Genomic DNA, 24,351 nt, shown 5'->3' with positions numbered 1-24,351 from the left:
GCGAAGACAGGGGGCGGAGTTTGGAAAAACCGGCCCGCCCATGGAGCCCCGGAAAACCAACGAAATCGAAAGTCGACAAACTCGCTGGGCCCCCGATCGTTTTCGATCCGTTCGATGTTTTAAGCTCCTCCCCCACTCTATCGCCCGGCGCCGCCCTGCTACCAATGCGGGAAGACAGGGGGCGGAGCGTGGAAGAACCGGCCCGCCCATGGAGCCCCGGAAACCAACCCGTAGAGATTGAAAGTCAACAAAATCGCTGGGCCCCCGATCGTTTTCGATTCGTTCGATGTTTTAAGCTCCTCCCCCACTCTATCGCCCGGCACCGCCCCGCTACCAATGCGGGAAGACAGGGGGCGGAGCGTGGAAGCACCGGCCCGCCCATGGAGCCCCGGAAAACCAACCCGTAGAGATCGAAAGTCGCCAAACTCGCTGGGCCCGCGATCGTTTTCGATCCGTTCGATGTTTTAAGCTCCTCCCCCACTCTATCGCCCGGCGCCGCCCCGCTACCAATGCGCGAAGACAGGGGGCGGAGCTTGGAGAAACCGGCCCGTCCATGGAGCCCCGGAAAACCAACGAGATCGAAAGTCGACAAACTCGCTGGGCCCCGGATCGTCGATCGCAGCGATAGTTTTCGATCCGTTCGATGTTTTCCCCGTCGAAGTCGACTCGCCGGCAGACGAGACGAGACGAAACGAAGCGAAGCGAGTCAAGAAGCGGACGACGCGTGGGAGTACGCGAGAATCGTTTCCTTTTCCTCCCCCATTCATGTATCTACGTTGAGCAACTTGTCCATTCGTTCCTAGAAACGAGAGACACGGACCTAAAAACTACGACCGAATTGTATACGACCGGCCGTCGAAGATACGATTCTCGAACGGAAACGAGGCAAGAACCCATGCCTCGACACCAGGTCTCCCGACGATGCTCTCTCTCTCTTACATCCGACGAATGATTGTCGTTCTCGTAAAACTCGAACAGCGTCGCGCGTTCAATTCTTCCTCATCTTCTTCTTTCTTCCTCCTCCTCCTCCTCGTTAAACATCCTCCACCCACCCAAGAAACCCTTTTAACCCTTTGCACTCGAGGCCCTTTCCGCTTGCGCAAACACCAGCAACTCGAGACGATTTCGGCGAAATTAGGGAAACATTTAACAAGTACTTTAAAATCATTTATAAACGAACAAACGTATAGAAATAATAAGATTTCACCAATTTGTTTATTTTTATATGAAAAACAACAAAATTTGAGAAATACTATACTCTGTAATTACTTTTTGTATGATATTTCGTAAAACAATGCCCAAGATGCACCCTAGGTTTATCAGGACACGTATCGCAATAATAGGTTACTTCCCGCCTACCTCCAGGCGTATTACGGTCAGAGCAAACCTTGCAGTCCCTTTTCGGCCCTTTAAGTACACTGTGCAGCTTTCCATTGAGTCTGATGTCATCGGAATGCGACGTAGACGCTTGCTCACGATGTTGGCGATATGTTCCTCTCAATTGCTCAACAAGTGTTTTTAGAAATTGCAAATGGCTCAGTGGCTTTTCCCCTTTTTTAGTCTTCTCTTCTTTATAGAGAAGGTAAGAATTGATGAGGCAAATTTCCATGCCCAAAAAGAAAAGCTTACGCCACCATTTCAACGATTTTCGCAGAAAACAATACGTCGATGCATATCGATCGGCCCGATCAACACCACCCATATATTTCGTATGATCTAATACAATCTTGGGTTTCTTGACGACTACTTCCACACCAGCTCGTATAATTTTTTTCACCGTCAACATTCCTGTGTCACCCCTCGTAGTTAAACAAGTGACAATCCTCTTGTCTTTCCACCCTAAAAGTAAGGTGTTGTCCCGTCGATACGCGACCGTGGAGCCTTTCGATAAATTTGGCTTTTTCATTTCTTTGGGCAATCCTTTCCTGTTCGTTAAGATCGTTCCGGTGATATTGCATTTCAATTTGGCTAGTTCCCGAGCTAAACCGCAACTAGTGTAATACCGATCCGTGAACATATGGTGCCCCTGAGCACCTGGAATTTTCTCCAACAACATGTTGTATAAGTGAATCGGAATTCTGGATGAAACGGGTAAATCGGTTCTGGCCAAGCGCTCTGTTGTCGGTGATCCATAAGACGGCAAAACGCAGCAAACGTAGCCAGTCTTCGAGTCGCGTAGAGTATAAACTCTGATACCCCATTTTGTCGGTTTCTTAGGATTGTGTGTTATGAATGAAATCCGACCGTCGAATTTTATCGTTGACTCGTCCACGCATATCTGCTCGCCCGGTATAAAATAATCCAAGAACTTTGAGCTGACGTAGTCCAAAAAGCAACTTACTCGTTGTAGACGCGATCTCGGATTCGTGTCACGTGGTAAAATAGTTTCCAGGTGAAGCGTCCAGAATATTTGGCTGAATCTGTCTCTAGTAAATGTGTCCGAAAAGAAAGGAATATAACCGGCGATATTCCTCGACCAATATTCTTGCAAATTGGCCAACGGCATCGTGCCCATATTGATAATAACAGCAATAAATGCCCAGAATTCTGCTGTGTTCACATCATGCCAGCTTCGCCATATCGAATTTGCAGATAGCGTCTTCCCTTCCAATTTTTCTTTCGCATACGCATTGGTTTCACAAACAATTTTTTCCACGAGCTCATTGGTGAAAAACAGTTGAAAAAAGTCCATTGGTTGTTCGATATTGGAAACTATTTCTGATGCTGTGGGCTTTTGGCCGGGTATAAATTGTACCTTTTGCGGTATTTCTTCGTACTCTCTGCAAAGTACCCAGTTCGAACTGCTTGCATCTTCCGCGGTTCCACTTTCGACTTCGCTTTCAACTTCACTATCGCTCTCTATAATTCTAATTTTCCGTCGTCTCACGCCTCTTGCTTCCTCACTATCTTCTCCACTAGAGATCAATGTAATTTCTTCCTCGAAAGCGGCAAAATTGAATTCGTCCGAACTCGAGCTGAGCCGACCTTGATCCATAGTTTTAGGGCTCAAAAACTTTTCGGTTGCTCTATTCGCTGCCAAGACTGTTTCAAGCCCGAATGCTATGCTCAGACTGACTAAACTGAGCTAAGACCTGGCTGAAAGTGTAAGCCGAGCCTGGTTCACGAGAGTATTTCCGGGAGGAATATCTACAAAAGACTGTAACGCTGCAGCAGCGTCGCTCGGGTCGATACTTGAAATCAGCCGGGCGCCGTATCGGCGCCGCTCGAGTGCAAAGGGTTAATTAGGAGAACACAGCCGCGCGACCGTTTTTTTTTTCCCCCTATCCGCGACGAATACCGACACGATTCGTAATCGTTCGCATTAGCGTATTTGATACGCTACATGTGTATCCCATCCCGGTCTTCGACCGTTTGTCGCGTCCATATTACAGACTAACTATCGTTAATAGGTGCAGCATCATCTCGTTCGATTCGTATCATCGGCTTTCTCGTTTACACGTTACGCTAACAGCGCGGCACGCCGGCCGTGCCGCGATTCTCTCCCACCTAATACGCGGTCAACGACGATATCAAAGTAAATCGAGTTTCTAAAACGCGTAACAAACCGTAGATAATTATATACTCTTAACGGGAGATACGTTAGACTAGATTGTTCACCGTTCCGCGAGCCTCCTCCCCGTCGATCGACGTCGTACCACGGTCACCTTGAATCTCATCCTCGCAGACGATCCATCGATCCGACTTGTCGCCACGAGAATGGGAAACACGGTCCACCGGTGTACGAGGAGTGAAGGCCACGCTCAATTCCGAGGACCGGAAGTCCGTGTACGTGTACGACGAGCCACGAAAAATGCCCCGCGCGAGAGAAACGTCTCCGCAGCGTGCGAATCGCGTTCCCGCCAGCGCCGCAAGTTTGCACGAGCGAGCAGCGGGCTGGGACGCGTGCCGACGCCGGAAGCGGAGCTCGAGGAACCGGAAGCGAGTAACCAGGAGAGCCGTGCGTCACCAGATCGAGGGACTCGGCCGTGTCGTTTCCCGTTCGAGCGGTCAACGCTGCTGGCGACGTGTCTCTCGCTCGTCGTGCGCCTCCAAGTACTCGTCCTCCTCTTCCTCCCCCTCGTCGGGTTCCTCCTCGTCGTCGTCGACGTCGTGGCTGGCCACGTCGAAGCTCGAGTCGGTACTCGACACGATCTGACCGTCCTTAACCTCCAGGTCGACCACCACGCGGTGCCGCCTCTTCAGGTTCTCGCGTCTGCGCCGGCGCACTGTGATCTGGCCCCGGATAGGCGTGTGCACGGGGCTGTCCATGCTCGAGGAGGTGTCGCCCTCGCTCTGCGGGCTCCTGCTCGACGGGAAAGGCATCGTTTTCGTACGGATTTGCGTCCGGATCGGCATCGGTGGGCTGGACGTGGTGGATTCGCCGCTCAGACTCGTTGTGGAATAGTACGGCGTCGATTTCGCCCTGATCGGCACCACCACCGGCCTCTCCGTCGACCTGGTCTCGTGGTACCTGGCCGTCTCGGCCGGCTCCGAGAATCCTCTCTCGAATTTCGAAGCCGAGCCGCTCGCGTGCTTCTCTTTCCGGGTCAGACTACCAGGCTGATCCCTTCGCTCCTCCTCGAACGACCACTCGTCGTCCCCGCGCGGGCTCCTCGAACCCAGAGCCAGGTTCGCGTATTTCTCGTGCATGTCCTCCGAGCTGTCGCCCCTTCCCACCTCCATGCGCACGTGGTCGCCGCTGGGGTACTTCATCGCGGGAACGTTGTCGTAGAGGCGATCCTCGTCGTCCACCTCCTCTTCCTCCTCGAGGATGGGTAAAGGTGGCGGATCACCGTCGTCGGACATCACTGCCCGGAAATCCTCGTCCACCGCCTCGTCGAACTCGTTCCTCAGAGTGATTCTCGGCGGCGAGATGTCGACGTAGGACGTTCTAGAACCGCCTCCCTGCGTCCGTTGCTCCTCGTCGAAGCGTCGGGACGCGAGGCGTCGTTGCTCGTCGAACTGGCTCTCGATGAACCGTCTGGCCTCGTCCAGTTGCTCGTCCCTGGTTGTCCTGTCCGAGGATCGTCGTTCGTCGCACGGCGACGCAACCTCCTCGTCGTACAACGGTCCAGGGGTCGCGTCTAGGGGCGGAGTCAGGGGCGGGGAGTCAGGCGGCGGCGGTGGGGGTAACGGTGGCGAGGGCGGAGTCGTCGGTGGGCTGTCTGCTGTTCTACACTTGGAGTTCGGCCGCATGCTGGTTACGCTCTTGTCCGAGGTGGTGGTGTCGCTCTGGCTCTTCTCCACGGCGATCGCCGAGGAGTAGTACTGTTGAGGGACGACGGTGGTGCTGCCGGACCAATCGGAGATCGAGGCGCCCAACTCTGCGAGGGAATTGTCGTCGGACTTTGTGCCGCCGGAGTATTGACAGTACTGGCGGACGGTGTTGTTCGAGCTGGACCATTCCGACATCGACAGGCCCATGGAGGTGTCCTCGCTGTGGGAGGAGCCGGTGATGTACGAGTTCGATTTCGGCTTGACCACAACCTTGACGGTGCCGTCCACGGTGGTCCCGGAGGTAGAGCTCTGTCCGTCCTCGAGGAAGGTCGAGTGTAGGTCGTCGTGTAGAGTGCGATTCTCGTCGCTGGAGTCACTGTCGTGATCTACACGGTCGGGGGTGTCGGTGCTGTCTGTGACGGTAACCTTGACAGCTTCCTCAGGCTTGATTTCCATGTAGAAGGTCTCCACGTGACTGACCACCGGAGGCTCGAACACCGGCGAGCTTGGCGGTGACGGCCAGTCCTCGGAGCTCTGAGCCTGCAGCTTCGATCTACCTGCGGACTTCGGGGATTTCGCGTCGTCTTCCTGCACACCGCCACCGGGCACGTCTATCGGGATATCGGGCAGCTCGGATGAAGTCCGACGATCGTCCGAAACAGACGGTAGAGCGGTGCCCGACGGCGGGTCGGAGGAGAGGGACGGTTGATGGTCGCTGGACATCAGAGACTCGTCATCCAGACTCGGGGACCTGGAGCTGGGCTTGAACGAGTCCTCCAGGTCGCTCTTGTCCTGCTCCGACGTGGTCGACCTTTCCGATATCCTGGAGAGCGTACGGGTCAGCGCGAAAGTGCCGCAGCTGGTCAAGATGTCCGGCCCGATCGGGTACACCAGGCCCGGGAAGTCAGCCAGATCCTCCTGGAAACTGTCCTCGTTCTGACCGTTGCTGTCCTCGGACTGCGACTGTACGGCGTTGTTCTCGTCCTGTGGCGGCCAGCCTTCCTCGATGCTCGAGCTCCCGGAGCTCTCCAGAGGAAAAGACTTCCAGGTGGAGCTCATCTCCGGTCTCGGGCGGTCCGTCTGCGATCCGCTCTCCTCCTCCAGGGAACCGGCGCTGCGAGCCTCTCTCATCGCGGCAAGCTCCCTTCGATCAACGATCGGTTGGATCTGCCCAATCCCCAAAGGCCGAGCGATCGAGCACGAGCTTGACTCCGGGTCCTCGCGGTCCGGCGTCCAGGTGTTAGTCTCCTCGCTCCTCGACCGCTCGCTGCTCAGCCTCAGCTTCTTGTCGATCGACAGACGATCGATCGTCGGTGGTTGTTGCTTCGCCGTGTAGTTCTCTTCCACCGGCTCGTCCTCGGGCAGCTCCTCCGCGGCAACCTCCTCGTCTTCGCCCCTCCGCGCTTCAAGATACTCGGGCGTCAGCTCCACCTCGACCAGAGTTTTCTCGTCCATCCGATCGACCCCGTAGTCCGGCGAGCTGGGCTCGCTGTCCATTCCCCTGGTGCGCATCTGCGTGTCCAGGGCGTCCAGAGTGTCCTCGCTCGTGTCGCCCGAGTCCAACGGACGATTGTCGTCGCCCTCCTGGTACTCCAGCTCCCGATAATCGTCTTCCTGCTCCTCGCTCCGGCCGTTCTCATCGTCCGAGCACTCCTCGATTGAAATCTGAATCGGCGACTTAACCATATCTTGACCGTCCTCAAGGTCGATCGGCCTGCCTGCGGGCTCGTGCGCGTGGTCGTCGTCTCTCGCCGCGCTTACCGTCACCGTCACGTCGGGCAGCTCCTCCCTTTCCGTCGTCGACGGTTTCGCTGTCTCAATCGTTTCCGGGACAACCTGGATCACCTCCGGCACCGGTTCCTTCTCGACCATGACGCTCTCAACAACGACGCAAGCTGCTCCGGTCAATGTCTCCTCCAGGGTGTTCGCGTCCCCGACGTCCTGCTTCTCGGGCGCAGCATCCTGCTCAGCGCCAGACTCCACGGAGCTCTGATCGATGAACCTGGTCCCGACGTCCACCTTGACCGTCTCCAGCCTGATCGCCTGCTGCTCTTCCTCATAGTCCCGGTCTTCCTCCTGCGCCGTGTCTCTCTCGTAAGGGATCAGGTCAACGGTTGCAACGATCTCGTTGCACTCGGTGAGAGGCGATTCCAGATACTGCGCAGACGTCTCCGTGACGGACAACGAGTCCGTGAAGATCTCGGGAACGGTGGTGTGGTCGGTGCTGTCGGATCTGTGGTTCGGCGACGCCTCCACCTGGACCAAGGAGGCTTGCCTCGAGCTGAGCGCGGAGCCTACCACGAGAACCGCCTCCGTTGCTCGAGCTTCCGCCTCCTGAGCCTCTTGAGGATCCTCCCGGTCCTCCTCCACGGTGTCGTCCTTGCTCGAAAAGGCATTCGCCGGCGGCAAACGGTGCACCGCGATCACGGCAGCGTCCAAGGACTTCGCTCGCCTCTGAGAAGTGGGCGATTGGGTAGCCCCCTGTCTCTGCAACGCGCCGATTCCGCTTCCCTCCGAAAGACCCAATCGAGCGCGAGCAAAGAGGACTGGCGTTTGTCCTGTTCTGCGCAGCACGACCTGCGGTTGCGTCAACTCCTGATGAACCGCGCTCTTCTTCCCATCTTTCGCATCTTTGCCTGGCTCCGGTAGTTTGCCAGGGTCTACCTCTTGCTGTTGCTGTTGTTCTTGTTGCTGATCCTCGGCTACGACGGTCTCCGGTTGTTCTTGCTTCGCCTCGGGTTCCCGCGCGATCACTCGCACAGTCTCCGAGGGAGACGCCACCGGCCGATCCTCGCTGTCCGACTTGGCGCGAAGAGGCTTCGGCAGGTCCTTGGAGGACGGCGACTTAGCGTCCGCTGATTTTACGCCGGACTTCACCGCGACGGTCCTCTTCGGGGATATCTTCTCCGTCGAATCCTTCTTCTCCGTGCTGCCCAGAGACTTCGAGATGCCCAGCGACTTTGGCCGCGCCTTCTCCAACTTCGCTCCAGCGGCAGCCTTGATCATATCGTCGTCCACCGAAGCGGACTTGACCCGGCCGGTGCTCCTCTGGACGTCGTCCTTCTCCTCCTTCGAGGCGGAGTGCGCCTTCTCCGTCAGCCTGGTGACCGACTTTGACCTGGCCTTCTGCACGATGCTCACCTCGGGCACCGTCGGGTGGTCCGTCGATTCGATGATGATGATCTCCTGCGGCATCTCGCCCAGCTTCAGCTTCGACTTGTCGATCTTGGAGCTGGTGGCGGCGGTCGGCGGCCGCGATTCCTTCGACGCAAACTTCTTCAGCGGCGGCTTGTCCCCTTCCAACGACTTCGACTGCTTCTTGAAGTCCTTCTTCGGCTCGGACTTGACCCGCCGGGCCCGCTTCGGCGACACGTCCGTCACGAAGTGTTTGTTCTCGACCTCGGGCGACAGCAGAGTGTCGATCGGCGCCTTCTCCTCGGCCAGCGACAGAGACTTCGAGCGCAACGGCTCGCCGTGCGGCCTCGAGGCGAACGGAACGAACTCCGGGACCTTCAGGCTGTCCAGCTCCAGTGGCGGTTTCGCGGGCATCTCGTCCAACGGCAAATCGGCCACTGGATCCACAAAGTCGTCGAATCCGGTGTCGATGATCTTCGGTCGCGCGGCCCTCGTTCTCTTCGACTCGATCTTCTCCAGGATACGCTTGGTCTTCTCCGGAATACTCAGCTTCTCGAGACTCTTCGGCTTCTCGGGGATCTTCGGCTTCTCGCCGATTGTCGGCTTCTCGGAGATGATGGGCGGCGTGGTGGGAACCGGAGGAGGAACTGGTTTCTCCTTAACTGTGCTCGCCGCGTCCTCCGGATGCTTCGAATCCTCGACGGCCGGCGGTGGGACTGCTTCGGAACCGGATGGCACAACGTTGTCGATCACCGGTGGTAGCGGTAACGGTATCTCCGGCAGAGGTATCTTCTCGATGCTGTCCTGCTTTTCAATGCTGAGATCCGGCGTCTTCAAGGTGTCCTTCTCGACCTCGGACTTGGCCTTGCGCTCCAACTTCAGCTTCATCTCCATGCCGACGACGTCCGCCAGGTTCAGCGGCTTCGATCTCGAGTCCAAGGACCTGCCGGTCGCCAGGGTTTTCACGGCGTCCGGGGACCGTTTCTTCTGGATCACGGACACGATCGTCTTGTCCGGATCGGTGGGCGACACCTTGGGCGAGCGTTTCTTGATCGCAGAAACGATGGTCACGTTCGGCTCGATCGGCGACAGCTTCGACGGCGAGGGGCGCTTGTCGAGGCTGGACGACTTGAACATACGGCCCTCGATCACGATCTCGGCCCGCCCCCTGTCGAAGGAGGCGGACCTCGGCGACTGTCTGTCCGGCGAGGGAGCCTTCGAGCCCGCCTTCGACGGGCTCCTCGAGGTCGGCGAGAGGCTGCAGACTATGCTCTTCGCGTCGGTTGGCGACAGCTTCGACGTAGGGCTCAAGATGCTCTTCGGCTTGTCGGACGGGCTGATGAGTATCGACTTCGGCCTGGTGGGCGTGGTAACCTTCGGCTTGTCCGGCGATGTTTTGTTCGCCGATTTCTCCACGGGGGACAGCTTCGACAGGTCGAAGCAGGTGATGTCGGCGATCATCTTGAGCGGCAGCTTGGGCAGATCCTTGGTCGCGGTTGGCTTCTTCGAGGCCTTGCCGCTATCGGACTCGGACTTCTCGTCGGAGGCGGTACCGTTCATCACGTGCCGCTTGTGCAGCGTGTACGGTATCTCCTGGTTGGTCTTCTGTATCGCCGCGCTGTCCGAGAACGGGTCCTCGTCGCCCGAGTCGGCGGGTGTCAGGTCGATTGACTTTTGATGCATCAGGATGTGCCGTTTGCTGTTCGAGCCCAATCTCTGCCTGGCGGGATTCGGGTCGCTCTTGGTGCGTTCGACGGGGGTGTGGCCCGGAATCGTGTCGTCGAATCCCAGGACCACGCCTCCGACGATCTTCGGCTCGTACTCCGAGAACACGGCCTTCGGCTTCAAGGTCTCCAACTCCATAGGCACGCCGATCACCGTCTCCGTTCTCGACTCGAGCGACAACCTGGCCTGTCGCTCCCTCTCCCGTTTCTCCTCGTCCTTCCTCGCCTTCTCCAAGCTCCGCCAATCATCCCTCTCCCGCGGTTTCTCCTCCGACCTGCCCCTCTCGAACCTGGACCCGCCCCCTTTGCTCTTACGCGACTCTTTGTGTTCGATCTTCTCGGCGCTGCCCCGCCTCCATTCGTACGCCTCGTGCTCGACACACTCGAGACTACGACCGGATCGCCCGCTCTCCGCGTGTCTTCCCCTCTCCCACTGCTCGATCCTATCAGCGTGTCTGCGCTCGCGCGACTCCGTCCTCTCGAGGTTCTTCCGGTCGCCGCCCCTCGCCTCGGACCGCCTCTCGTGTCCGGTCCCGCCCACTCCAAACGACTCGAGCCGCTCGATCGTCACCGGAACGAATTCGAAGCTCGATCGCTCTTGCGAGTCGAGCCTCTCGACGCTCCGGCCACGTTGCTCCCTGCCGTAGGAGCGCTCCGCGGGGCTGCTCCTGTGCACCGGCTCGAATCGCTCCCACGTGTGCCTCTGATTATAATCCAGCGTGCTGCTCCTGGTGATCTGCGACCTCTGCTTCTCCCTCGAGTCCAACCGTTCCGTGCTCCTTTCACGACGATCCGCGTGACGATGACCGCCATGGTTTCTCTCCTTCGGGCTCCTGTTCAAGTACTCCGAGCTGCCGCGCAGACCCTGCGCGTCCAACCTCTCGAAGCTCTTGCGGCGCTGCTCGTAAGGATCGTGGCGCGAGCTCTTCTCCTTCGAGTCCAGCCGCTCGAAGCTTCTCTCCCGCGCGTCCAGCCTTTCTATGCTCCTGCGTAGCTCCCTGGGATCGATTCGATCTATGCTACGCCTACCATGGTGATCCGATTTCCTGCTCTCTCGAGAGTCCAATCGCTCGATCGATCTTCTCTCCCTCGCATCCCCCGACCCAATCTTCTCCCCCCTTTTCCCGTAATCCCTAGAGTACTCCCTCTCGACTCGCTTCCGTTCCTCCCGATCCCTACGGTCCTTCTCCTGCAACCTGGACAAGGTCGCGTCTAGTCTAGCCTCGATCGAGGACTCCCTGAACTTTCGATCGCGACTCCTCAGCTCCCTGCCTAGGCTACCGGTGTCTACGTGCACGCACGACGACGCGTGATCCTCGAGGCTCGCGATGCTGCGCGCTCGCACCGTTCTCGCGCGTCGATCCGACGCGACCGCTCTGCCGCTCGTCTCGACCGGACTAACCTCGTCGTCGTCTATCCGCGATTTCGGCCGCATGATCCCCTCGTCCCTCAATATCTCCGAGTCGACGTGAGTGATCCGATGGTACTTCGGCCTAAGACTTTTCAGCTCGTTAAGCACGGACATCTTTTGTTTTTGCATTTGCGACACGATCGGATCTTTCCGCGCGGAATCCTGATGCGGCAACGGCAGCAGCTTGCTTATAGGAGTTTGTTGCTGCTGCTGCTGTTGTTGTTGTTGTTGTTGTTGTTGGGATTGCGACTGCTGTTGTTGCAGCTGTACGACCGTTTGCTGTTGGTCGACGGAATTCGCGTGACGCATCTCGAACTTTCGCTCGATCTGCGTGCTGGATCGTTGGATCCTCGACTCGACCGTGACGAAGTCGGTGTCGAGTTTCCCGGCGACCGCCGGCGTGTACCGATCGATGGACTTGGTTCGAGTTTGGTTCTTCAGGTCGGCGAGCACGGATTTGAAGTGCTGCTTGTCCGAGGATCTGACCGAACGATGCTTCACGAAGGAATCGGTCTCGGTGTCCATCTGGAACATCTCGCGCTCGATTCCCTCGTCGCTCCGATCGGAGATCGGCTCGGCGTCGGCGGCTTCGATCTCGATCTCGATCTCGTCGTCGTCGTCGTCGTCGCCGTCGCCGTCGCCGCCGCCGCCACGACGCGAACGACTTCGACCACGACCACGAGCACGACCGCCGCCGCCGCCAACGCTAGCGCCGGTCACGGTCACGGTCATCGGTTGCTCGTGACCGTTCTCTTGCTCGTTCTCGTCGTCCTCCTCCTCGTCCTCGTCGTCCCGAGGACTCGAGTAGGACTCCGGGTACTCAAACTCGTGCTCGCGTTCCAGAAGCTCGTAGGAATCGTGTGACAGATCGTCGTGCGACAGATCTCCCGCGGGGCCGGACTCCTCGTGGCCGGATTCGGTGGACAGCGACGAGGTACCCGGATAGGAACTGCTGTAGACGCGGTCCGGTACCGAGTCGTGGTCCAACGAAGGCAGTTTCGAGCTGGCGGCGCTGTACGAACGATTGCTCTCGTCGTACCTGGTCACCGGATTGTCCAGCTCGCCCTGCGACGGCAACCGGAACGGTTCTAGCAACGGGACCGAGTCGCCCGCGGACGGTTTCTCGTCCTCCCTCGTGCGCGCTCTACCTGAATCCTCGAAACTGGACGCGTACAGTTCGCGGCAGCTCGCCGATCGCTGCCAGGGATGTCGGGGCTGGGGTCGCGGCGGTGGGAATTCAGGGGGACTGCTGTTAGAGGGGCTGATACGACCTGCTGATGAAATCCGTTGATGGCTGGTAACAAGCATCGTTTGCTGACGAGGCGCTGGTGCCTGGCTGGGCGTGGCAGGCGAATGGACGTCGATGGACGTAAGCGTCCGAAACGATGTAGCTGTGTCGTCGCGACGGTGAATCGTCCCTCCCATCGAGACACTCGTCACAGTCGTCGGAGAATCCAGTGTCATCGAGCCGCATGACAGAGACAGAGCTGGGGTTTCCAGGGCTGCAAAACCAATCCCAACTATATCACCATATCACCCTTCTTTCTCGTTTAGTCGTCGCTACTCCATTCCACCTTCTCTTTCTTTTATTTCCCCCTTTCCTCTCTCCCTTTCTCTCTCTCTCTCTCTCTCTCTCTCTCAGTTCCTGACAAATGATTTGAACCAGGCATGCTGGATAGACTGAGAATTTTTGATAAAAAACAAAAATTCTCTGCATCGATTGCAACACATAGACACGATACAGACTTTTATTTCTTCGGATTTTTGATTTTTAACCGTACGTTGCTTTTGCCTCGCCGTTAACTGCCGTTATTGTAATCACTGTGATCTTCCGATTCTAATAGTCATAAAGGGGCCCTGTTCAACGTAGCACAGCGAAGGAGAAATGTGTCACCTTATCGGCATGTCCGATTTAAACCACCACGCTCGAATGATTTTCGAGTCGTAGGTCGGGAATGGTCTTTGTTGAACCGAAAGCAACAGAGAGTCAGCTGAGAGAGAGAAAGAGAGAGAGAGAGACTGTCTCGACCCAGCCCCTTCAAAGACTTCGTAATTAGAAAGTGGATCACTTGTTAATTTGAAAGCGCGAGATCCGTGTCCGGGCTGTAAGGTCTCGTGTATCCTCAAATATTCATCGTTTTTAGCCTTCGAGGCCGAGGAAGAATGTTGGAACATCCGCGTCGTTAGCACGCAATAACAACAAAACAAAAAGAAAAAGAAGTAGCGTTCCGTCGAGCCGAGACATCGTCGGCCGCAACGAAGTCTTTAAAAAGCAGCCGCCTTCGGAGGGTCGATCGATCGTTTCGAACAAGCGTTTTCTAAGTTCGTGATACGCTCTAAGCTACTCACTACGCTTACGATATATAGATTACTGCTGCTTCGTGTACGATACGTGGGTGGGAAAAAACGAGAAAGTAAAACGCTAAAGAGAAACAGAGGCAGAAAGAGAGACAGAGAAAGAGAGAAAAGATGGCGAGGAGAGAGAGAGAGAGAGAGAGAGAGAGCGGGATCGGCAGAAGATTGGGGGAACGGGATCAAAGAGAGAGAGAGATAGAGAGAGAGAGAGAGAGAGAGAGAGAGAGAGAGAGAGAGAGAGAGAGAGAGAGAGAGAGAGAGAGAGAGAGAGACCGACGACTAGAGTACACTGTGGGCAATCTTTCAGTGTACGTGTGCGAGTCAAAAATCTGTAAGCAATTTGGAAAAAAAAAGAACGAAAATCCATGGGGGCCTCGATCGTCGAAGACAACGATTTACGCACAGGGTGTATAAAAATTACATGTCACGACCATCATAGTGTGATTCTACACCTCCGGATCGGTGGAGATCTGTGAAAAGAATGCACCGCGAAATTCATTCTGACCTCGAAACTTAAGGGTCAAAGTATCGACAAATTTGAGTGATGAGTACTATACGATGCGATAAAAGAAAATTTTTCGACACTTTCACCTTGATTTCCATGGTCAAGCTGAATTTTGCGGTGTATTTTTTTAACAGATTTCCACCGATCCGGAGGTGTAGAATCACGCTACGGTGGTCGTGACATATAATTTTTACACACCCTGTACACTAGCCATGCATCTCTCCGGAACTCGTTTTTGAACAACGCCGTGAATCTCGAAACGAAAGGACACCGTATGTTCTCTGAGCTTTAAACGCACGGTCGTTCTCAAAGAAATTCGTACGAGAACAGAAACGGCTACGCAAATACGATTAACAGTTCACAAACTATGCAGATCGAGAAGTCTGTGGAGCAGGTGTAGGCGGAGTCTAGCCCGCGAGGCACTGCCACGCCCACTGGAGGAGCAATTCTATCGTCTTCTGTTTTCGAAGTACCGCCCCCAGTGGGCGGTCCGGAGTAATGGGGGCGTGGCCAGTGGGAACCGCCCTCACCCGACAGTGTACTCTTCTCGACGACAGAAAGAGAGGGAGAGGGGGAGAGAGAGAAAGAGAAAGAGAGAGAGAGAGAGAGAGAGAGAGAGAGAGAGAGAAAGAGGCGGAGAAAACAGCGAGGATGTGAACCAAAAAAAAAAAAATAAAAGAAGAAAGCGTTTCTTCCGTAGTTTTCTCTTTTGTTTTCCGTCTTTTTCTTAGATTTGTTCTTAATTGTCTCTCGTGGAGGTTGGTGTCGGTCATGGTGTACATACCAGGATCGCCGAGGGGCAGGAGGGGGTGGGCAGAGATGCTGGAGCTGCCCATAAGGGAGCTGCTTGGAGTGGCCCCACGATAGCCTCCCCCCTCCAAGCCCTGCAATGCCCTACCACCGCTAGTCTGCCGGAACGAATTGGACCTGCGAGCAAGAGAGAGTCAAGTTCAGCATCAGACTTAGGCTACCAAATGCCAAGCCTGTCCAGAACACTAACGTATACTTGTGATTCTCTGTTTCTTTTCTTTTCCTTTCCTTTCCTTTTTTCCCCCTTTTTCTTTTCATCCCCCTTCTTCTTATATGTCATTTTTGTTTCGTGTCTGTTGTTCTTATCCCCTCGTCCACGCCGATCTACCCACCGTACCCCGTGCGCGCGTGCTCGCTCAAGATGGTAGCGTTGGATCGATCATCGTGGCAACGACGTTGTATCGTTTCAACCGGTGTCGGGCAACATTTTCTTCGAATTTTTGAAATCTACTATCGAATGAACTTGTTCGATCAAATACGAATTTATTCGGAGAAAAATTCACTCGAGGAAGAAGTGACCTCGTATTGGCCTTATTATAGTTCCAAGTGAAATCAAAAGTAATAAACGATCATTCGTATTATCATTCGAATAATTTTGCAGTCGATGTTCGAGCAAATAATGATAAACTCGTTACGAATAACTTGTTACGAATAATTATTCTCCGAATAAGATGTTCGACCGAAGAGAATTTATTCGAATAATTATTCTCCGAATAAGATGTTCGACCGAAGAGAATTTATTCGAATAATTATTCTCCGAATAAGATGTTCGACCGAAGAGAATTTATTCGAATAATTATTCTCCGAATAAGATGTTCGACCGAAGAGAATTTATTCGAATAATTATTTCAGATAAATATTTATTCGGGACAGTTCAAACAATGCCCAACTCTGGTTTCAACCAGTGCTTGAAACGGTTCCGGAAATAACCCTTTCAAACTGTTTGACAAAGATCCTGATCGAATCAGCTCCGAAGAACCTTTATCCCGAACAACTCTGCCGAAGAACCGAGATTTCCAACTGCACCGTGTCTGCCTCGCTTCAGGAACGATTCCTGTTTCTTTTCTTTTTTTTTTTTCTTTTTGATATTTAAATTGATCCCTCGTCAATGAAGTCGGACATCAAAGACGATACCCTACCGATTCGTTTAACCCTTTGCACTCGAAGCTCTATCGACTTGAGAATTCCGATTTCATCTAGAATACTTTTGTCGCATATCACCTTTTCCATTTTGTCACTTGACAATTCAGCAATTTATTATAAACACAAAGTCTACAAAACTGCTGGAATAGCGCAGGGGTTGTTTTTAAATTGTGGTATAGTAATTTTCAGTGGTGCCTCGGAGGAGACAGTCGAATGCAAAGGAGTTAAACACACAGAGAAAAGCACAGGAAAATATGAAAATCAAGTGCAGTATAAAATCGAGTGAAAATTGAGAACAGGAAATCGGAAACGTCTGTTTGTTAACTTCCTGTCGAGAATAGTACAGCGTGTATGGAAAATGTATAGCAATTATAGCGATATCGATTAGAAGTCGATGCAAGAATCCCGAATCCGTTTCAGAGCCGAAAATTCGAAAGGAAAAAGATGACAGTTGGAATTTTCGGTTGTCCGTGACAGTTATTCGGGGCGAAGGTTCCTGGGAACCGTTCGAAGAACCGAAATCGATATTATAACAGTTTTCAAGCCCTGGTTTCAAGGGTTCGCTACCTTTTGACCCCTTGCGCCGCGATCTCTTTCAAAGCAGCCTCTCGCCGCTAACGATTCGACCAACGAAAAAGAAAACTCGCTCGGGTTCCAACTACGCTGACTCCCGTGCACTGTTCAGAAAATGCACTTTGCAAAATTTAATTAAAAAGACCCGATTAGAAGCTTGCGCGCAGCACGCACAAACACTGTTGATATCAAATGAATTTCTGGAGAATTTCCGAGAGGTTTTAACCGGTCGGAATTTCCCCCAAGAAAAAGTGGAGTTTCGATGTTAAATGTTCGAGCTTCCGAAAATTCGGTTTCGAAATTTGAAATCGGGGCAAGGGGTCGAAAGTCTCACTGCCACGTGTCCTATGTGTCCTCGAGCTCCGCGAAGTGTCGCGGTGGAGAATAAGCGAAAAAAGAAAGAGAAAAGTGTCGATGCTTCTCCGCGGGATCGATCACGCCCTCGAAACGATAAATATGCAGATCGTATGCGGCTCGGATGATCAAACGGAAACTGTCTTCTGCACGAGGCATCGTTGGCTCGTCGTTTTCAATCGCGATCCGCTTCCATTAACAAATTTTTCCACATTTTTTACGTAAAAGTGTTTGTACGCTCGATTTTATCGCGACCATTTCGCTCGAAAATTCTGCAAATCCGATGGATTTGCGCTAATTCGAGCGTTCGGTGTTACAGTGTGGACGTTAAACTACGGATTGTTTAAACATCAACACGTTGGCCTGATCAAATATTCAATAGCAGGATTAACCCTTAGCACTCGAATGGCGACTCTGAAACGCCACTAAAAATTGCTACATCATTATCCAAAATATTGTTAACACGTTCGCTACCTGCATTTATTTGACTATCTTCCTTGACAACAAGTTTTGCGAAACGCAACGAACCTCATTTGTGAAACACTGAAACAGCTTAGCACAAAAAAGTCCACGGATTCTCTGAATATTATTTTCACTTCGAACGACGAAGTGCATGAAACTAATTTCACCATTTTGAAACAAACTGCGAGATTATTGACGTCACATACATGTGACGGTGGTGACGAACGTGTTAGATCATTAAACATTTAAGTGCCCGTGAGTAAATCGCGTCTGTCCAATATGCATAAAATGAAAAAAAATATCATATAGAATGGAAATAGGTTGGTAGAAATGTTTGGAGTTAAAGTAGTTCCGAGTGCAAAGGGTTAATAAATATGATCGTATACGCTTATCAATAATGTGTTGTGCTCGCCAGCGTCGCCTCTAATTGTTATCCGATTACTTACGTTGTTCAAAGGTAGTTGCTAACGTTCATCTTGCTCTAATCATTGTATCAATAAATGAAGAAAATGAGCTACCGGAAGCCTACGCTATAGGTCATTGAACGATCGATTGAGAACTAAGGATGAAACTCGAATGAGCATTTTGAATAGGTGCCAGCGGACAAAGCGTCTTTGTCAAAAAGATCTTCCGATCGAAGGAAGAGATATTACGTCCTTGTTCCAGTTTTCGTTTTCGTTTTCTTTTCAGGATCGACGTTTCTAAAAGAGCGTGTACCTAGAGCGTTTCTTTGAGCACCGAGGCGCCAGCTAAATCGCGATCGATCTGTCTCGCATAAACGGGAGAGCCGAGCGTACAAATACTTCTTCGCGATCGGAAGCCGCGACTGAAGCGAGTGGACCGCGCGAGTCCTTCAACTGTATTTTATGTACAAGGACGAGATCATCGTGAGGAAAGAGTAATCGATCTAGTCGCTATCGTGGAGAACAGTCTACCGCTATATTTGTAAACATATATATGTATATATATATATATACGCATTATATCGCATACACATATATATGTATACACGGATAATCTATGTATAATATATTTATATATCTTCCGATGGTGATAGAGAAAACGAACAGAAAAGAAACAAAATACAGCTGCCGGGAACAGTGAAACATGGTGGTTCGCACAGTGTGCCTGTGATATTGCCGTGTACGTGTGTATGCGTATGTCGTTAGAGTTAGAGGTAGGTACGCGTGTTGATGTGTGTACGTCTGATCTGGTGTGTGTGTGTGTTATAACAATGACGAGAATTAGTGACCACGCTATCGAGAAAGAGGGTAACACATTGATCATTCGGGTTATCGTGCCTGATGGTGAGCCTGACTCCCCGCCACCCCTGTCCGAGCAGGCAACACTGACAAACGGTCAAGTACAAGAAGACTAGTACGTACAGAGAGACAAAGAGAGAAACAGAGAGAGAGAGAGAGAGAGAGAGAGAGAGAAACAGAGCTCAAGAGAAGAAGAGAGAGAGAGATAGAGTGAAAGATGAAGAGAGGGAGAGATAGAGAAAGAGTGTAAGATACAGAGAGAGAGAGAGATAGAGTGATAGAAAATGGAAAAAAAAAGAAAAGAAAGAAGACACGCTTGAAACACTACGGAAATATGTTGGAGCAACGACGAACGAAATCAAAAAATGAATGTCCCGGCTAAAGCAAGACCGTGCCACCTCCCGTCTTAACCACGCAAGGAGATCTCGGTGCTGCGCTCGTTTACCAGAGAAAAGTCTACGTGTACACGTGTCCAAACGAGATATATAGATATATATATATATATATATATATGAAGACCAGCGTTAAAAAGGGGGGGAGGGGACAGTACATTAACGGTACGCATGCACTAACACTCTACGCATTTACTAGTATAGTATGCCGAGGAGGCTCTGGTTCTGATCCTCGATTGAACGCTGCATAATCCCATTTCGTGCGACGCTGCTACTCACCTCTGAAACGTTTGCCGCTTCACGTAATTGTCGCGCACGAACTCGACGATCTGCTTCTGGGTTTTGCCGCTATACCTGGCGACACCAAAATTCAATTCGTCGGATCAATCCGTGGGATTCTATCGCTTAACGCTAGAAACACCCGAGAGAGCAGTCCGAGCGACTGGAATTTTTGTCTGAATGGTGGAAAGCTCAGTGTCTCCTCCGTAACGTCGCATTCGCTGTAGTATCTACGTTTGCGACGTTACGGAGGGAAAGGCAGTTCTAGCGTTTAGGTATATAAGCTACGATAAATCGTTCCGCCGATTCCCGGTTACGTCCGGTTTAGCAAAGCTGACATACCTAAACGAGGAACCACGGCTGAGCACCCGCGTCTTTTGTCGTACGACCCGCTTCACCACGGAACAACGGAAGAACCCGTGGTTCTCCACGCATTTCTTCCAGAAGTTCTTGCACTCGTTGCGACCCTCAAAGAAGAACTCGACCGTGTCCTTGTAGTAACCCTGCAAAGTCGAGGGTGATCGATCGGGTTTCAATGCACATCCGCACTGCGTACACACGGTGCATTCGAAAAGTGCTCGGCCTCAATTTTCCCCGAAGTATCGCTTCACCGAGTGGACCCGCCCAGCGTGAGCATGCGATATTAATTGTGTCAATTTTCGTCGAGTCAGGAAGGTAGGCAACTATAAGCTTCTACTGCGTAGCATATGAAATGTCCAATTTGTCACAGTGGCGTTAAAGAAACATTACTTTCCTCAAAATAAAACTTATCGATCAAAGAATTACAAGTTCCTCGATTGTATTATGGTGGTAACCGTTCTAGATCGAAAGACTTCCTTACATTTGCACTCTAAAATCGGAGACTTCATACGCACAAACCTAAGACGACTCTAGACAAGGTTCCAAAAGCCCGGGAACTTTTCGAACGCGTGTTTCGAGGGACCACGCGGTACACTCACGTATCCCTCGGGATGGAGTTTGATTAGAAACCGCTTCCTCTTGAAGCTAATCTTCCGGATCTTCGCCCAGCTGAACGTGTTGATTTTGGAGAAGTGTTGGTACACCAAGATCCCCATGTGCGCCACCGCCAAATTCAGGGACACGCCCTCGTGGTCCTAGAACGAAAAGGGCACGGTCTCAAACTGCTCCCAAGCCGACATTAATATTTGCGAATACGCTAGCAAGTAACTCGTAACATTTATTGAGCTCCCTCGTACTTGAGGCGTTACTGCGCGAGAAGGCTTTGTTATAGAAAACGTATTCGCTTTGTTAACTGAGAAGGATCGTATCGATACCTCAGATCAATATTCGTAACAAATAAATAAAATAAAACCCGCAGTCTCCTATAATATTTGCAAGTTACTTTCGCCAGTGTATTCACACCTTTAGGGGAGCCAGGAGATTGCTCACCTTCGCCGGGTGCATTTTCATTCCGTACAGCTCGCAACGACGCGCCGTCTCCAAAAGATTCAGGTCAGCTTCCGCCGGCGATTGGCCTCTATTCGAACAATACAAGGTTTCAATGAACGCGATCCGCGAGACCGGCTACCAACTGTCGAACGAAACTAATCGGTGTGCATCTTACGCGTGTTTCTTGTGGTTCTCCATGATGCGGCGCTCGAGCTCCTGATCCTGGTGAGGTACAAATTTGTATGTCGACAGGTAAGTGTGATCCGGGTAATCCTCTATTACGTAGTCTCCACATTCCGCTAAAATGAACAATCAATTAGGCGCCGCTCTCCTCGAAGAATTAACATTAGGTTTATGGAGGACTGAAAGTGACTATCACCTTCATCAAAATAACGAGAATGTGTTTATCCAGATATTTGTCTACTTGTATATACCCAAAGACATGATCATGAATGTGTACAATCTCAATAATTGTAAATTAAAAATATTAGACCGCGCAATTTTGTCGCGTCCCGTAATCCTAGCCTGCTGACATGATACTGATCCTCGCACGCAAGATATTATTCATGCAACTCAGAAAATTTAAGTCTTAATTACCGAAATCCCCTCTATTACCCAGATAGGCTCGAAACAACCGATCTGTTTTTGATTCGTTATTTCTCCCTTTTCACTGCTTTCCCAAAAGTCCATTTTTGTCTTACAGCGCTTAGCGAATCTCGTGGTTTTCGAGAAAATTCCGCTACAATGCGGGCCCGGTGTAACCAGCAAACGCGCGAAACGAGAAAATCGATTTTTCGAAAATTCCAAGTTGGCGCGATCCCTTAATGTCGCGGCCAACTCACCCTGAACAATGTAGCTGGCCATCAAGGCTGCCGTGTTGTCGTTACACTGCAGCAAACCTTGGGCCAAGTCTCGCTTGATTTGAAGGCAAAATAAATATCTCGTGAACTCCTCCTCGAGCTGCGCCGGGTCCGGTGTATAAAATTTCACGCAGAATTTCAATAGAGGATCTATCAACGACAATCCGACTTGTCTGCAAACGGGCTTCTCCAGATCCAGCCAGTACTGCAATTTAAACAAGTCAGTTATCAGGATTCAAATCGGATGTAGCGGCTCGTGTGCGTGCTCGTCAATGGCTTACTTTAGTTCCATTAGGTTCCTGATACTCCAATCCGAAATAGTCAGCCTCCAGAAGATGTAACTGTTTACAGACTTGATCGAACAATACCCTGCCTAGCGCTTTCGCCTGAAATTACAAAGACGCGTTCGTGAGAGCACAGAGGGTAAGTAATCCTACGAATTATTTATCGATTTCATGCACATAAAAGCATCTTTTTCCGCGTACGCTCGTTAATGTGTTAAAGTACCGTGTAAGGCCGGGGAGAATATGTTTCAGATGCTGTAAGTAAAGTCTTATGAATAATCAATACGTCAATATGTGCACCTCGTGCAATATAGTAGAACCAATTATGTGCTCCAATAGTTCATTTAAAAGTGTTATCCTCATCCACGCCACACACCGAACGGGCTTCGCCGTGCAAGTCAAACGTGTCGTGCGGTAATTATTTAAGCAATGCGTAAAATAATGCGCATGTAAAATCTACGATGTTTAATCTTTTTTTCATTCTATTTGTTTTAATTATTTCGCGTTGCTCCAAGCGATTATGTAGAATAATTTAGCCAGAGGATATTTCAAAGCATCCGCAATAATGATCTCGCAGATACTATTCAGCAGATTCTGTGGACAATGACCCTTGACCTCTATTCGCTAAATGACCCTGATATGCTATTTGGAACGATTCCATGTCTGCCTGACAAATTTGTCGGAACAAGCGCAGACGTTTCATCAAGTTTTCAACAATAGAGGAGCTATTAAATGGGACACCGGTGGCTGAGGAAAATTTTGTATTATTCATACATTGATTCAAAGTAAGACTCAACGCGTTGTACTGGCATTTGTGCCCGTTAGACGTGCCATTGTGGAGGTACACAGTCAATGACTCGCCATTATAGCATTAAGCCGACATATTAAGGCACTTGTTCGACATTAACAAGCGTTTAAGGACATTTTAAACGGTCCCAGAGTGTACAAAGCGTTGATAATTCTCTACTCGACTGAAAAGAGACGGGCAAAGGGTCTTACCTGAACTTGAAACATCGTGATCGTGTCGTCCAACATTTGTACACGAACAGCAAGCATTTTCCCAGCCTTTCTGGGTGTCGTGGGAGGAGTTCTACTACCCCCATCCACACCCGCCGGAGTCGAATGACTGTGGGGCATCTTGGAACCTCCGCTGCCCTTCATGCTTATACTTTCTATATCATTCATTTTTAGACATCTAACTTCGACCGTAGAATGGCTGCTCGGCTTTATTTTCCTAGCGAAAATTTAGTGTAGAATTTCCTATTACGTAGTCATCTGCAACAGAACGTGGAGTACAAGCAAATTAACAAAACTGAAATTAAATAGGAATGTGTGTTTCTCGATTTGAATAAATAATTTCATTTAACATATACGATCATTCGCGGAGCGTTTAATTACGTCATAATATCGTATGTATTACGGTCGCGTTTATTGCAGTGAAATCATCGCTGCATCAATTCCCATTTAGAATTCGTGACCGACGAATCCGGCGGGTTAACAGGTGAAGTTTTTCAGACGTCCGTCGGACACCGTGACAGAGAGAAGACCGTGACGAGGAGCGGTCTAAAAAATTAACCCATTAACGCCGCCGTGTCCCACTTCGACACGTTCATTTTAATATCTAATTACTCTTGAACCTGGTAGCCTCGCGCAGCATCCGCGCTGCTCGAAAATTCGCTTAACGTTCCAAGCCAACTGTGTAACTGCGCCTCGAAACTGGAACGAACTTTCGAAACTCCGGTGACGAAAAACGAAACGAAACGAAACGAAAGAATAAAAATTAAAAAAAACCGAAAATCTCATCGACGGGTCGACACGCATCTACGCAGTTGTGCACCGCGCGGACACATCGCACGTACAGTCGCTCTTCGTCATGTCGCGGCGGAGTGAAAACCACCAAGGATAATAAGCGGAGGCGATGCGAGTCCGACGGATACGGCAAGTAAGTCAATGGCAAGGATTACGTAAACGACAATTAATCGAACGAATTTATCGCGAGCGGCGCGCCGAGAGGAGCAAGAGAGAGAGACAGAGCGCGCAAGAGAGAGAGAGAAAATAAGTGGGTATTATCGCACGCATTTGTTTACATCGTTCGGTAATGTTGGTCCGTGCAAGATGCGGTATACGCGGTAATATTACCGTATACCGATTCGCACGGTCCACCTAGCGTAGTGC

The 24,351-nt window shown here is 51.5% G+C and overlaps 1 protein-coding gene across 7 annotated transcripts in view; it reads right to left on the bottom strand.

Moving 5' to 3' along the window:
- The window catches only part of LOC143356545 (FERM, ARHGEF and pleckstrin domain-containing protein 2), a 47,268-nt gene that overhangs the window by 21,906 nt on the left and 1,011 nt on the right, over positions 1-24,351 (bottom strand). For 3 of the 7 annotated variants that reach the window (XM_076792333.1, XM_076792337.1, XM_076792334.1), the window contains exons 2-11: positions 23,176-23,451; positions 22,174-22,278; positions 21,875-22,097; positions 21,208-21,331; positions 21,033-21,120; positions 20,582-20,737; positions 19,965-20,125; positions 19,623-19,697; positions 15,132-15,274; positions 12,759-12,989 (exon numbers count right to left, since the gene is read on the bottom strand). In XM_076792333.1, coding sequence (XP_076648448.1) covers positions 12,759-12,989; positions 15,132-15,274; positions 19,623-19,697; positions 19,965-20,125; positions 20,582-20,737; positions 21,033-21,120; positions 21,208-21,331; positions 21,875-22,097; positions 22,174-22,278; positions 23,176-23,361 — 1,492 coding nt within the window. In that variant the 5' untranslated portion in view covers positions 23,362-23,451. Of the gene's footprint in view, positions 1-3,868; positions 12,069-12,281; positions 12,990-15,131; positions 15,275-19,622; positions 19,698-19,964; positions 20,126-20,581; positions 20,738-21,032; positions 21,121-21,207; positions 21,332-21,874; positions 22,098-22,173; positions 22,279-23,175; positions 23,452-23,805; positions 23,944-24,351 lie in introns of those variants that run through there. The other 4 variants (XM_076792336.1, XM_076792335.1, XM_076792340.1 and 1 more) reach the window with 4 other exon arrangements.

Source organism: Halictus rubicundus, chromosome 8 (genome assembly GCF_050948215.1).
Source record: "Halictus rubicundus isolate RS-2024b chromosome 8, iyHalRubi1_principal, whole genome shotgun sequence".
Classification (NCBI taxonomy): Eukaryota; Metazoa; Arthropoda; class Insecta; order Hymenoptera; family Halictidae; genus Halictus; species Halictus rubicundus.
This window is presented reverse-complemented; position numbering and strand designations above follow the sequence as displayed.